We start from the raw sequence: 16191 nt of genomic DNA, 5'->3' as shown, positions 1-16191 counted from the left end.
TGCAGAGGTAGGCCTCCATCCGGCAGGGGTAGGACTCTATCCGGCAGGGGTAGGCCTTCATCCTCCAAAGTAGGCCTCCATCCGCCAGGGGTAGGCCTTAATCAGCCAGGGGTAGGCCTCCATCCGACAGGGGTAGGACTCCATCCGGCAGGGACAGGCCTCCATCCTGCAGGGTAGGCCTTCATCCTGCAGGGTAGGCCTCCATCCGCCAGGGGTAGGCCTTCATCCTGCAGGAGTAGGCCTTCATCCTGCAGGGTAGGCCTCCATCCTGCAGGGTAGGCCTCCATCCTGCAGAGTAGGCCCCATCCGGCAGGGTAGGCCTTCATCCTGCAGGGTAGGCCTCCATCCGCCAGGGGTAGGCCTTCATCCTGCAGAGTAGGCCTCCATCCTGCAGGGTAGGCCTCCATCCGGCAGGAGTAGCCCTCCATCCGGCAGGGGTAGGCCTCCATCCGGCAGGGTAGGCCTCCATCCGGCAAGGGTAGGCCTTCATCCTGCAGAGGTAGGACTTTATCCAACAGAGGTAGGACTTTATCCAACAGAGGTAGGGCTTTATCCAGCTGTGGAGAGTCCCTGACTGGCCGTATCAACCACCAACACCAGTGACGATTATCTGCACCGGTCCTGGGCCTCCCCGAGGTTGACTCGGCCTCAAATGAGTTCCTAGTGCGATGTGTAAATATCGCTACTGGGGAGACAAAGGCGGCCGAATGTGGTGCTGTCACCCACCCCCCTCGTGTAGCATTCCGGCCTTAATAGGGACTCGCTTACAACACTTGCCCCAGCAGTCTGTTAAGGCTATACGGGGGGGGTCTTAATGGTTGTGGGGGGTTAGTGGTGGAGTGATTAGCGTAGCGCTACGAACCCGGCTAAGACCCGAGTTCAATTCCCAGCTCACAATCAACAACAAGTGACAGCGGATATCTGGGCCTCCTCTCGGTCGACTCAGCCCCTAAACGAGTTCACCTCGCGGCGCGGTGCGCAATCAACATCGGGTACCGGGCGGCAGACGAAGGCGGCCAGCCGGCGGGCGTGTTCACCACGGCGCGCTGGAAGCCACGCTGGTTCAGGACCTTTGTGTTTGCGCGCAGGTGTGGGAGAAGGGCGTCCTGTCGGACTCGCTGCTGGGCCGCGTGGCCGTGCCCTCGGAGCCCACGCAGCAGAAGCAGCTCCACGTGCTGCGCCTCGAGCGCAAGGGCCAGGAGCTGGCCAGCATGGTCAACGTGTGGGCCAGCACGCGTGACGCCCTTGACGAGCTGTGACCGCACTGCCTGCTGCACCGTGCGGACCGCGCCGTGCCTCTGCGTGTGTGTACACTGTGTCTGTGTGTGTGTACACTGTGTCTGTGTGTGTACACTGTGTGTGTGTGTACACTGCGTCTGTGTGTGGACGGTGTCTGTGTGTGTACACTGTGTGTGTACACTGTTTGTGGGACTGGCTGTGTGTGTGTACTGCGTCTGTGTGTGTACACTGTGTCTGTGTGTGTACACTGTGTGCGTGTGTGTACACTGTGTCTGTGTGTGTGTACACTGTGTCTGTGTGTGTGTACACTGTGTCTGTGTGTGTACACTGTGTCTGTGTGTTTGGACGGTGTCTGTGTGTGTGGACTGTGTCTGGGTGTGGGACTGCGTCTGTGTGTTGACCACACTTTGTGTGTGTGTGTGGACTGCGTCTGTATGTTTACTGTAGTATGTGTACCGTGGTGTGTGTGTACCGCACTGTTTGTGTAATGTGTGGGTCACACACACACCTCGCCACACACACACGCCTCCCAAACGTTCTTGCGTTTTAAAACATTCCTTTTGTAGCATGTTTACTGTACATACAGTGCACTTGGCAGTCAGGTTGATTCAGGGATTCTCATGCTGTCCACAATCCTCCCCCTCCTGGGCAGTGCCACCCCCAGTGCAGCTGCACCGCCTGCACACCTAACAGCTATGCCACCGTGGAGTGTGACATTGAAATCCATGCACTCATATGGACCAATAGATTTGCCAGAGATGCATGGACTTGCACAGAGAACCAAGGACTCGTATGTACACTCATGGACTCACATAGAGACCCATAGACTCACAGAGACCTTTAGACTTATAGAGACCAACAGATTTGCATAGAGACCTATAGACTCACAGAGGCCCAGAGTCTCACAGTGACCCATAGACTCACATAGACGCCCGTCAACAGGAGTTGGCAGTGGCCCTGGAGGAAGGAATGGGTGGGGGGCTGTACAATTTCTCGCCCCTCCCCCACCGCCATTTTAATCTGGCGGTGTCGTCATCCTACTCGCCACCGCCTGATTGGCTGCCGACTGTCGCGCGACACGTGTGGCTGCATGCTGGCCCAGTCAACGTTAAGCTTTGTTATAATAATTATATTTTATAATAATTATCTTACTCTGCACAGCTCTTAACCCATACGGTATACCCCGTACTCTTGTACAGGGAAATAGATTTTCAGGTTCATACGGCCTACACAGCCGTTTAAAATACGGGCGAACAATAATATGTATTTGTGTATCTCCCGTGTAATGGGAGTTTGTAGGATGAACGTTGGGATTTATAAGGGCACAGAGTGACCAATACGGTCTGACTTGGTCTGTAATAAGCTAGGCACTGATACGGTGTTGACGGGTATGTTACTCTGCATACGTAAAATATACGATGATGACTTATAATGATGATGAGGGCTAGGTAAGGGAATATAACTTAGGTTTGCGGGGGTTCGGAGCGCAGTGCGCTAAACCACTGCATCCGTATTATTATGCATAGCTATCTCTGAAATGTATACAATGTATTCGTGCCTGTGTGTCGAATGTTTATAATGTTAAGCTCCGTGTATCACTCAAGACAAAGGGATCTATGCCCAGCTGCTTACATGAGCATTGAGCCATCGGTGGGTATCTCCTGTTTACAGCCCTGCAGAGCCAGCGGTGGGAATTCAAATGGCGGGTGCATAGTCTCACATAGGGACCCATTCACTCGGAGAGCCACAGAAGCACAGGGAGACAATCTCACAAAGAGACCCATAGACTCGCATAGTGACTCACAGATGCAAATAGAGACCCAATCTCACAGAGACGCATAATCTCACAAGAGACCCACAGGCTCACACACAGATTCAGACTCAGATTCAGACTCACATAGTGACCGATAGTCACATCTAGACCCATAGTAGTCTCAAATAGTAACCCATAGACTCGCAGAGACCCAGTTTCACGTAGACCTACAGTCTAACGGTGACCCATAAACTCGCACAGATCCATTGACTCGCATAGTCACCGATAGACTCAGAGACCCATAGACTCATGGAGACCCAAAGACATAGATCATTCGAGAGGATAGTTCCCTTCCAACCAGCAGTGACGCGAGCAAAGTTATTACAGGGCTGCACCTTGTCTATGTATTAGGTCGACTCAGCCTCAAATCATTACCAGGTGTCGTGTGTGTAAAAACAATGCCACTAGGGACACAAAGGCGGTCAGGCGTGGTGTTGACCACCCACCCCATCGTGTGCCGATGCTACTCGCTAACAGCACTTGCCCCCCACCAGCCCGTTAAGGCTATACGGCGGAGGGGATATTTTGTCTCTTGTCCGAGTGTGCGGTGAATGTTACAATGGGGGCCATTGACTTTACGGGTTTCGCAAGGGGGGCGGAGAAGCGGGCGGGCGCCTGGTGTGGAGAAGGGGGGAACTAATGAAAGGGCCCAGCCGGGGCCGTGGTGAGAGCCAGCGGATGGCTAAACAACTCGGCCGAAGGTCGTTGAGGTTTTGACGTCACGTGCCGGTGGACATTTTTTTTTAAGGGGCCGCCGGTCGGGGAGATGGAGCGGCGCGCATGTCATGCCCGTCCACGTGTTTACGGTCTGCGGAATAATAAAATCAAATAAAACCCCCGAAGGCATCGGTCCGCGTTGTGCTGAGGTCCCGTGGAGTGAGTGACACTTTAGGGCAGCAGTTCTCAACCCGTGGGTTCGTGGCAATGTCCCAATGGGGTTCGTGGCAATGTCCCAATGGGGTTCGTGGCAATGTCCCAATGGGGCACGTGGCAATGTCCCAATGGGGTTCGTGGCAATGTCCCAATGGGGTGGTGCGCAAGGTGACTTTTTCAATGTATGAAACTATATCGTACGTAAGAGTCGGTGAATTAATAACGTAAGAATCTGCCAATATAAAATGACTACGACAACAATTTGAATCCATATGGTGGTGTAAAACGATATGTAAAGACCTTTCTAAACTCATTGATCGTAAACCGTGCGGTTTCCAAGAGTAACCAGCGAGTCCAACAAATTACGAGATGTATGTGGTGGTGGTGGTGGTGATGATGTATTTGGTGGTGGTGATGTATGTGGTGGTGGTGATGATGATGTATGTGGTGGTGGGGATGTATGTGGTGGTGATGATGATGTATGTGGTGGTGGTGGTGATGATGTATGTGGTGGTGGTGATGATGTATGTGGTGGTGATGATGTATGTGGTGATGATGCATGTGGTGGTGGTGATGTATGTGGTGGTGGTGATGTATGTGGTGGTGGTGACGATGTATTTGGTGGTGGTGGTGATGTATGTGGTGGTGGTGATGTATGTGGTGGTGGTGGTGGTGATGATGATGTATGTGGTGGTGATGTATGTGGTGGTGGTGGTGATGTATGTGGTGGTGATGATGATGAATTTGGTGGTGGTGATGTATGTGGTAGTGGTTGTGATGGGGAGTGGTAGTGTAGCGGTTAGCGCGCTGTGCAGCAAACTTGGTGACCCGGGTTCGATTCCCGCTCACGGCCAACACCAGTGACGATTATTTGAACCGATCCTGAGCCTCCCCTAAGTCCACTCAGCCTCACATGAGTACCTGATGTGATGTGTGAACATCGCCACTGGGGAGACAAAGGCGACCGGGCGTGGTGTTGGCCACCCACCCTCTCGCGTGCCGTGCCGGCTTTCATAGGTGCTCGCTAACAGCACTTGTTCCGACAGTCTGTTAAGGCTATACGGGGGCTCTTTGTTTGTGGTGATTGATTGATAGCGGTGATTGATAGCGGTGATTGATAGCGGTGATTGATAGCGGTGATTGATAGCGGTGATTGATAGCGGTGATTGATAGCGGTGATTGATAGCGGTGATTGATAGCGGTGATTGATAGCGGTGATTGATAGCGGTGATTGATAGCGGTGATTGATAGCGGTGATTGATAGCGGTGATTGATAGCGGTGATTGATAGCGGTGATTGATAGCGGTGATTGATAGCGGTGATTGATAGCGGTGATTGATAGCGGTGATTGATAGCGGTGATTGATAGCGGTGATTGATAGCGGTGATTGATAGCGGTGATTGATAGCGGTGATTGATAGCGGTGATTGATAGCGGTGATTGATAGCGGTGATTGATAGCGGTGATTGAAAGCGGTGATGATGTATGTGGTGGTGGTGAAGATGATGTATGGGGTCATGATGATGTATGGGGTCATGATGATGAATGTGGTGATGATGTATGTGGTGGTGGTGATGATGGTTTATGTGGTGATGATGATGAATGTGGTGATGATGATGAATGTGGCGGTGGTGGTGCTGATGATGATGTATGTGGTGATGGTGGTGCGAGTGTGAATGAGGCTCCCTCTCCACACTAAGCAAGCACTCACAGAGGCGTGAAGCGTGACCGAGGCGCCCATAGACATCCAATAGCCGACTTGAGCTCACGACGACAGCCTCACGACAGCCTGACTACAAGCTCACTAGACAGTTCGACTACAGCCTCACGACAGCCTCACTACAGCCTGACTACAGCTTCACTAGACAGTCCTACTACAGCCTCACTAAACAGCCCGACTACAGCCTCACGACAGCCTCATTAGACAGTTCGTCTACAACCTCGCTACAGTCTGACTACAGTCTCACTAGACAGTTGGTCTACAGCCTCACTAGTCTGACGACAGCCTCACTACAGCCTGACTACAGCTTCACTAGACAGTCCGACTACAACCTAAATAGACAACCTGACTACAGTCTCACTAGACAGTCCGACTACAACCTCAATAGACAGCCTAACTACAGCCTCACTAGACAGCCTGACTACAGCCTCACTAGACAGTTCGACTACAGCCTCACGAGACAGTCCGACTACAGCCTGACTACAGCCTCAATACAGCCTCACGAGACAGTCTGACTGCAGACTCACGACTGCTTCCCTACAGGCTCAGGTAAGCGTCATCCTTTAACAGTGCGATTACCAGGAGTGTCATTGAAATGATTTTGGTTAGAACATTGGCGGTTAAACGCTATAATTAGTTACCAGGATTGTGGTCTACAGATAATCAACTACCAGAATTGTGGTTAAGAGATAATCAGCTACCATGATTGTGGTTAACAGAACCTTGCCAGGATCTCAGTTAAAGAATCATGTGGTCGTGGTTCAAACATTGGCGGTTAACAGATGATTTAATTATCAGTTACCAGGATTGCGATTTACAGGATCGCGGTTAAATCTTTCCCGCATCGGCATGGCGGTTAAATTCTACTGCGGTTCACAGAACCACCGCTAGGGGGCTGTGCAAGCTCCGACTGTGGCCCCACCTCCTTTCTCCCATCTCACTTTTACTGAAACAGCTACGTATATTATGTAATTTTATTTTTTCTTATTTCTACGTGACTTTACCGAAAACAAAACAAAGATTAATTCCTGCAGTCACGAAAGCACCAAATCTAGTTTGAACCACCTCTTCGGGGAGGTATGAAATCTGTGTCTTTGTGTTCTCTGCTGGTGTGTCTACCTTTGTGTCTTGAATTGGGTTTATGTCGCTGTGTTGTCTCTACCTATAGTTGTGTACCTGGGTGTCTGTAAGTGTGCGCTGCGGCGCCCTCTCTGTGTGCCTGACAACTTGTATCATGCTAATTTGTGTCCCATTGTCTCTGAGTCCCAGCCCCTCCATCTCTGGCTATTTAAGGCCTCGGTACAGAGCTGCTTTACCTCTTAACTGTGTGCGTGTCTCCCCCCATAGGTCTCTCTACGGTATGTATTCTATCACTATCTTAAATTTCACACTTAACTTACAATTTAACAATCTTTGAAATAGCGTATTCAACCTGACCATGCGTTAATTGTGTTTTAACCGACCGTCTGTGTTGCTTTATATAGTTTCCAAATTTTGCTAAACCCTGTTTGATTTAGTGTGATGCTCCGTCTCTCTGTATCCCCTGGTATATCTGTGTTAATTCCCTCTACTTAAGGTCTGTATACATATATGCGGTTATGTGTTTCCTCTACCTGATGATGATTGCTTGTGTTGCAATCGAAACGTCGTATATTATGTAATTATTTTTTTTCTTATTTCTACGTGACTTTACCGAAAAAAACAAAGATTAGCTACGGATGGTTTTAACCCCGTAAACACAATAACATGTCGGCTATAACGATGCTGTGGATGTATTATTTTAGTAGCACCGTGTGATGGGGTTTAGAGGAGGACATTGTCGCGGTGAGAGTAATAATAGAACAGAAGCTGTAAAACTTGAATTTGGAGCTTTCGTGACTGCAGGAATTATTCTTTGTTTTTTTCGGTAAAGTCACGTAGAAATAAGAAATAATAAAATTACATAATAGCGTACGACGTTTCGATTGCAACACAAGCAATCATCATCAGGTACAGAAGAGCTAAATTTACGAGAGAGAGGAGACACATAACCGCAGATATATATATACAGACACAGATACAACAGGGGATACAGAGAGAGATAGACGGGGGAGCACACTAAATCAAACAGGGTTTAGCAAAATTTGGAAACCATATAACGCAACACAGATGGTCGGTCAAAACACAATTAACGCATGGGCTGGTTGATTATGCTATTTCAAAGATTGCTAAATTGCAAGTTAAGTGTGAAATTTGAAAATTTAAAAAGATGTACAGACCGCATACACATATATAGACATCCAAGCAGAACGAGTTAGCACAGAGACACATGGAGAGAGACAGAAGCTGTAAGGTTACGTTACGACTCGTAATTCACTTCTCGTGCATCTTGCTCTCATACCGGCCCCATGGGGCAAGCACAGCGACTCGTGTTCACTTTTATTACTGCAGCCTCGGTTCTCAATGTTGTTAACTATCTACTAAGTCACTGACTACTACGTGGAGGCTTTGTTAACTATCTACTAAGTCACTGACTACCACGTGGAGGCTTTGTTAACTATCTACTAAGTCACTGACTACTACGTGGAGGCTTTGTTAACTATCTACTAAGTCACTGACTACTACGTAGAGGTTTTGTTAACTATCTACTAAGTCACTGACTACCATGTGGAGGCTTTGTTAACTATCTACTAAGTCACTGACTACCACGTAGAGGCTTTGTTAACTATTTACTAAGTCACTGACTACTACGTAGAGGCTTTGTTAACTATCTACTAATTCACTGACTACTACGTAGAGGCTTTGTTAACTATCTACTAAGTCACTGACTACCACGTGGAGGCTTTGTTAACTATCTACTAAGTCACTGACTACCACGTAGAGGCTTTGTTAACTATCTACTAAGTCACTGACTACTACGTGGAGGCTTTGTTAACTATCTACTAAGTCACTGACTACTACGTAGAGGCTTTGTTAACTATCTACTAAGTCATTGACTACCACGTGGAGGCTTTGTTAACTATCTACTAAGTCACTGACTACTACGTGGAGGCTTTGTTAACTATCTACTAAGTCACTGACTACCACGTAGAGGCTTTGTTAACTATCTACTAAGTCACTGACTACCACGTGGAGGCTTTGTTAACTATCTACTAAGTCACTGACTACCACGTGGAGGCTTTGTTAACTATCTACTAAGTCACTGACTACCACGTGGAGGCTTTGTTAACTATCTACTAAGTCACTGACTACTACGTAGAGGGTTTGATTAAACAAATTAGTTGTACTCATACTCTCTGGTTCTTTCGGTAAAGTCACGTAAATAGAAAAAATATATAATAATATAAAGCCACAACAGCAGACCTTCTTTCTCACCTAATGACGGATGCTTGTGTTGCGACCGAAACGTCGTGTTCTATTATTATTTTTCTATCTACGTGACTTTACCGAAAGAACCAGAGAGTATGGATTCCTGCAGTCACGAAAGCTTCAAATCAAGATTAAAGTAGTTGCACTTACGGTCCCTGGCTTAATTTGTGTCTTTGATGATTTACCTTCGAAATCAATCTGACCATGTCTCGCTACCCCCAGACAGGGCATCTCGCACCCCCATGGGGCGCGTGGTGGTGCACCCCCATGGGGCGCGTGGTGCACCCCCTGGGGGGGGGGGGCACACGTGGTACACCCCCTAGGGGGCACGTGGTGCACCCCAGGGTAAGAAGAACAACCGCTGCTCGAGGATGTCCTCAAAGGGGGTGGACCGCGCAACTTGATGCTGCTCTCTTGATACGATGATAGCCAAGACGCGTTCATCATCGTGCTTGTTTCCGTGGTAGACCGCGGGTAAATTTTACTAATGCACATTTTTGGGATTAATTTGTCTCAACTATACTTTTTACTTGTTCATCATCTGTTGATTCGGGGCTGCCTTGTGGCCGACTCAGCCCCTCCGTGTTGCGTAATGCTGCCCACACACAACCCCAGCCATAGTCGTGCTCCTGAACCCAGCTAACATGACCTCATTTACAGAATCACGGATAACAAAATCGCGGAAAACAGGATCGCGGATAACAGGATTTGCGAATAAAAAGATCACGGATAACAATAATGTGGATAACAGGATTGCGGATAACAGGATGCCCACCTCGTCTGGGCCTGACCCTCTGACCCCGTGGGGGGAGGGCGCTGGTCGCTACGGGAGACCCCCCAGGGAGCCGGGATATGTTGCCCGCTCTTCGCGGCACCAGAACGTGGCTCCACCGGGACCCCTTTGGGGCCCCCCCTCTCAGCCCCCCGCGAGGAGGGAGTGCGAGGATCTGGCGCAGTCCCTGAGACCCTGGCCCCGATACTCAAAGCATCATGGACATCAGTGCGGCCTGGAACGGTGGGTCAGCATCCATCATCACCATCATCATCATCATCAAACAATCGTGGTATTATCGTTCGCACTAGCATTAGTGGGAGCAGTATCAGCAGCTTTGTCATCATCATAATCATCAAAGCATCATCATGATCATCGTCTGCCGAGAGGAGGTGGACCATGAGCCAGAGACCTGAGAAGCGGCATGAACTTGGGTGAGCAGATCAGATAATTGATCCTGCGTGGGTTAAACACGAGAGGCATGGACATCTTGGAGCAAGATTATGTCCTTGGCACAGTCAAGCAAGGTCAGAGAACTCACCTTGAGATGGTGGACCAATGATCAAAGAAACGTGACCTTGAGACGGTAGACCAATGATCAGAGACATGTGACCTTTATGATAATAGACAAATTATTAGAGAGACATTACCTTGAGATAGTAGACCAATGATCAGAGAGACGTGACCTTGAGATGGTGGATCAGTGATTTCTACCCCATTTTGCCCATCACTCTCCCATCTCCTCCACAATTTGCACGACTCAGTCCGGTGTTTAGTGTCTCCATGGGTGGTGATGGGCGCGACGGAGGAGGAGGCCGTTTCCCCGTGGGGCCCGCAAGGATGGGGGGCTCGCCAGGCGAGGCCGAGGAGGCCTCCACTGGGGCCCACGGTCCGGGCATCGGGGCTCGCTGGGGCGTCAGGGCGCTACCTCGACCCCGCCTGGGCCCTGCCCTGGCCTTCATGCTAGGATGTGCCCTGTCGGCCATCCTGGCTGTGTTGATGCACATAGCAGGTGAGGAGAACTGCGGAGGTGCCCCTTTCTCCATTATATGAAGCTCCCCCTTTTTACACAGCTCCCTCCTTCATCTACAGTTCTCACCATCACTCGCAGCTCCCTCCTTCATCCACAGCTCCCTCCTCTATACATAGCTCCCTCCTTCATCCACAGCTCCTGCCTTCATGCACAGCTCCCTTCTTTATCTACAGCTCCCTCCTTCATCCATAGCTCCTTCCTTCATCGGCAGCTCTCTCCATCACCCATAGCTTCCTCCTTCATGCACAGCTCCCTTCTTCATCTATAGGTCCCTCCTTCATCGGCAGCTCTCTCCATCACCCATAGCTCCCTCCTTCATGCACAGCTCCCTTCTTCATCCACAGCTCCCACCTTCATGCATAGCTACCTCCTTCATCGGCAGCTCTCTCCATCACCCATAGCTCTCTCCTTCATGCACAGCTTTCTTCTTTATCTACAGCTCCCGCCTTCATGCATAGCTCCCTCCTTCATCAGCAGCTCTCTCCATCACCCATAGCTCCCTCCTTCATGCACAGCTCCCTCCTTCATCCACAGCTCCCTCCTTCATCCATAGCTCCCTCCTTCATCGACAGCTCTCTCCATCACCCATAGCTCTCTCCTCCCCCTACTTCTGCTGACGTCTCCCTCTTATCCCCACGGCCCACTCTCCCATTCCCTCCCCCTCCCCTCATCCCTGTCTCCTCATCTCCAGCCATCGATCCCCTCTCTCCATACCTCGGGATTACTCCCGATCAGCTCTGTGTAGGTATTGAAATCAATGTGTAGGGGGTAGGGAATGCTGAGGCTTTGGGTACCATTATGGGGGAGGTTCGTGAAGAGTTGGAGGCAGCCGCCATCCAGCAACAACAGAGGACAGAGGAGCGACGCTCACAACAACAAGCGAAGCGCCGGGCGACTAAAACGCAGAAAGTTGGCACAGTTGTGAGCGCAGGTTGTGCATCTGCCAGTCATCTCAGTTAGTCAACCCATGGCACCTGCTCGGTCTGTCCCGTGACCTCTGACCAGCAATACCTCACGTGGCCTCAATGTGCACCTGGCCTGGAACAGGCGCTGTGGTGACGTCACAGCACCTTCGTGGTGAACGGAGCTTCTTGTTGTTATGGAAGACAGTCACAATATCCTCTGCTTCTTTTGATAAAGTTACGTAGTAGAAAAATAACAATAAAAAATAAAGTGAATAAAAAACACTAATGTAGACTGTAGCTATGTTCTTAATCGGAGTGAGTGTACTGGCAGTCTATAATGTAGACTGTAGCCTCGCTATTAAGTTTGGTGAGTGTACTGGCAGTCTATAATGTAGGCTGTAGCAATGGTTATTAAGCTGAGTGAGTGTACTGGCAGTCTATAATGTAGACTGTAGCCTGGTTCTTAACCTCGGTGAGTATACTGGCAGTCTCTAATGTAGACTGTAGCCTGGTTTTTAACCTCAGTGAGTGTACTGGCAGTCTATAATGAAGACTGTAGCCTGGTTCTTAACTTCGGTGAGTGTACTGGCAGTCTATAATGTAGAGTGTAGCCTGGTTCTTAGCCTCGGTGAGTGTACTGGAAGACTATATGTAGACTGTAGCCTGTTGTTTAAGCTGGTGAGCGTATTGGCAGTCTATGATGTAGACTGTAGCAATGGTCATTAACCTGAGTGAGCGTACTGGCAGTCTATAATGTAGACTTATTCTTGGTCCTTTCAGTAATCTAAATATCATAAAAATAAAATATGGAATATAAATAAATAACAAAAACCACGACGTTTCGATCGCAACGCAAGTGGTCGTCATCAGGAAAGGGGGGGTTAGCCTCTAAAGGCAAACTGTTTATAAAGGTTTAGAGATGGGCGGAGCCCAAGTGTGTCAGCAGCATGGGCGGGGCAGCTTATGTTAATGTTGGAGAAAGCAACGCCAACGCAGTGGGTCTACACCAAACAAAAGGCCACCAGGCAATCATTTGCACCTCGCTCCACACACCCACACTGCTGACGGTGGAGGTTGACAAGAAAACACAAATCAAGTCATGACCCAAAGTGGTTGATGACATCTTTCCAATGATTGCTGAGTTCATAACCATCCTATCGGTTGAAATTGTGTCTGTGTCTGTATATATGGATGGCTTCATGAACGAATCTTTGTTGATAGCCAGTAGGCTTGCAAAGTACCTTCGTCTTAGAGAAATCAATTTCGTGTGAACCAGCCGCATTAAAATAATGATCAGCCAAGGCTGAGGTATTGGTCCTACCATGTTAAAAATTTGCCTTATGCTCACGAACATGGTGCGAGACATGTCGCTTAGTTTCCCCAATGTAACCGCTGCCGCAGATACAGATTAGTTTGTAGACGCCGGGATATTGCATGTCAGGAATATTGTCCTTAGCAGATGGGATCAGAAAACGAATTTTATGCACTGTATTAAATTGGACTTGGATCTTGTGTTTGTTCATGCTTTTGGAAATATTTTGTTTACCCCTGCTATGTATGGCAAGGTGATGGTTTTGATTGGATCCTCAGATGGCTCCTTCCTCATGGTTGGGGTGATGGCTTTGCGGATTGTGTAGTCAGAATGTCCATTCGCCTTGAGAGCCTGGTGTACGTGTTGAGTTCACTGGTCAGGTGTTCATGGTCGAAGATACATTGAGCTCTAAGGTGTAGCGTTTTGATGAGGGAATTCTTCTGGGATGGAAGGTGGTGGGAATCAGGTTTTAGGTAGGCGTCAGTATGGGTTACTTTCCTGTAGACAGAGTGGCTCAATGAGCCATCTGGTCTCTTTTTGATTAGGACATCCAATAAAGGTAGCATGCCATCCTTTTCTACCTCCCTGGTGAATTTGATGGCTGGGTGTATGGAATTGATGTGGTTGAGGAATTGGTTCAGAGCCAGTCGGCCATGTGGCCAGATAACAAACGTGTCATTCACGTACCTCTTTATTTTATATATTTTATTTTTTATTATATTTAAATTACTGAAAGAACCAAGATTAAGTCCACATTATATACTGCCAGTACGCTCACTCAGGTTAAGAACCAGGCTATAGTCTACATTATAGACTGCCAGTACACTCACCAAACTTAATAACCAGGCTACAGTCTACATTATAGACTGCCAGTACACTCACCAAACTTAATAACCAGGCTACAGTCTACATTATAGACTGCCAGTACACTCACCAAACTTAATAACCAGGCTACAGTCTACATTATAGACTGCCAGTACACTCACTTCGATTAAGAACCAGGTTACAGTCTACATTAGTGTTTTTGTGTTTTTATTATTATTTTATTTTTTATTCACTTAATTTTTTTTTATCTACGTGACTTTACCGAAAGAACCAAAGAATATGAATTCCTACAGTCACGAAAGTTTTTAGTCAAATTTTTAAGTGGCAATATCATTTTAACATGTAGGCTTTCATGACCAATATCATCCATAATAGAGGTTTTTTGGAATAGATCGCGTAAATATATAAATGTGTCGTTAAAACCTGCCACCACCCGACACAGCCAACTAATAAGGGTTGTCACGTAAACAGAACTTGCCAATTTGTCACTAGTCCAGCACACCGGTGTGTTGGAGAGTCAAGCTACGACATTTACTATCTGAGTACGACGTTTCGCCAGTAATTACAACTAGCTTCATCGGGCGACAGCCAGAGAGGCATAAGGCCGCTTCATGCGGCCTTACGTGGCTGTGGCCCGTATTAAGTTACAGAATCAGACTCCTTATTCATATTGGAGGAATCCGATGAGCTACAAAGATCTTTTTCAGGAGGTTTCCAAGAGTTTATCCACAGATGTCTGCTTATGAAATGAGGTCGCGGGTTGCGTCCGGTCTACGGGTCCACAGGTGGACCGTCCCAGAACTTGCATCTGCTGTGTTTTGGTGGCAGCAGTTGATTTGGGGGCACCGCGGTGGTGAAGAGATGTTAACTTCCTTCCCTGGTATGCAGGAGGTTATGGATTCATTCCCGACCCTGACACCTGCTGTATATTTGGAGTTTGCGTGTCTCGATCTCCTGTGGTCACGTGGATTTTTCTCCAGATCCTCCAGTTTTTCCGTCCATCATATTTAGATTCAACATCACGTGTTTAGAGTAGGTGGCTGCTATTTCTACATGATGATGATAAATCACTTCGGAAAGAAAAGCTAAATACAGTGAGGGAAAAAAAGAATTTGATCCCCCGCTGATTTTGTACGTTTGCCCACTGACAAAGAAATGCTTAGTCTATAATTTTAATGGTAGGTTTATTTGAACAGTGAGAGACAGAATAACAACAACAAAATCCAGAAAAACGCATGTCCAAAATGTTATAAATTGATTTGCATTTTAACGAGAGAAATAAGTATTTGGCCCCTCTGCAAAACATGACTTGGTACTTGGTGGCAAAACCCTTGTTGGCAATCACAGAGGTCAGACGTTTCTTGTAGTTGGCCACCAGCTTTGCACACATCTCAGGAGGGATTTTGTCCCACTCCTCTTAGCATATCTTCTCCAAGTCATTAGGGTTTCGAGGCTGACGTTTGGCAACTCGAACCTTCAGCTCCATCCACATATTTTCTATGGGATTAAGGTCTGGAGACTAGCTAGGCCACTCCAGGACCTTAATGTGCTTCTTCTTGAGGCACTCCTTTGTTGCCTTGGCCGTGTGTTTTGGGTCATTGTCATGCTGGAATACCCATTCACGACCCATTTTCAATGCCCTGGCTGAGGGAAGGTTCTCACCCAAGATTTGACGGTACATGGCCCCGTCCATCGTCCCTTTGATGCGGTGAAGTTGTCCTGTCCCCTTAGCAGAAAAACACCCCCAAAGCATAATGTTTCCACCTCCATGTTTGACAGTGGGGATGGTGTTCTTGGGGTCATAGGCAGCATTCCCCCCCCTTCCAAACACGGCGAGTTGAGTTGATGCCAAAGAGCTCCATTTTGGTCTCATCTGACCACAACACTTTCACCCAGTTGTCCTCTAAATCATTCAGATGTTCATTGGAAAACTTCAGACGGGCATGTATGTGCTTTGTTGAGCAGGGGGACCTTGCGGGCGCTGCAGGATTTCAGTCCTTCACGGCGTAGTGTGTTACCAATTGTTTTCTTGGTGACTATGGTCCCAGTTGCCTTGAGATCATTGACAAGATCCTCCCGTGTAGTTCCTCACCGTTCTCATGATCATTGCAACTCCACGAGGTGAAATCTTGCATGGAGCCCCAGGCCGAGGGAGATTGAGAGTTATTTTGTATTTCTTCCATTTGCGAATAATCGCACCAACTGTTGTCACCTTCTCACCAAGCTGCTTAGCAATGGTCTTGTAGCCCATTCCAGCCTTGTGTAGGTCTACAATCTTGTTCCTGACATCCTTGGAGAGCTCTTTGGTCTTGGCCATGGTGGAGAGTTTGGAATCTGATTGATTGATTGATT

At 48.2% G+C, this 16191-nt stretch overlaps 1 protein-coding gene across 2 annotated transcripts in view; it reads left to right on the top strand.

Annotated features, from left to right (window-relative positions):
• Positions 1–3890, top strand: part of LOC116957859 (calpain-5-like) — a 34557-nt gene extending 30667 nt beyond the window's left edge. For both annotated transcript variants that reach the window (XM_032980284.2, XM_076054141.1), the window contains one exon: positions 1089–3890. In XM_032980284.2, the coding sequence (XP_032836175.1) occupies positions 1089–1259 (171 nt within the window). In that variant the 3' untranslated portion in view covers positions 1260–3890. The remainder of the gene's footprint in view (positions 1–1088) is intronic.
• Positions 3891–16191: the final 12301 nt, after the last annotated feature.

This window comes from Petromyzon marinus, chromosome 64 (assembly GCF_048934315.1).
Source record: "Petromyzon marinus isolate PM22_M1 ecotype Great Lakes invasive population chromosome 64, UKy_Petmar_22M1.pri1.0, whole genome shotgun sequence".
In the NCBI taxonomy this organism is placed as follows: domain Eukaryota; kingdom Metazoa; phylum Chordata; class Hyperoartia; order Petromyzontiformes; family Petromyzontidae; genus Petromyzon; species Petromyzon marinus.
This window is presented reverse-complemented; position numbering and strand designations above follow the sequence as displayed.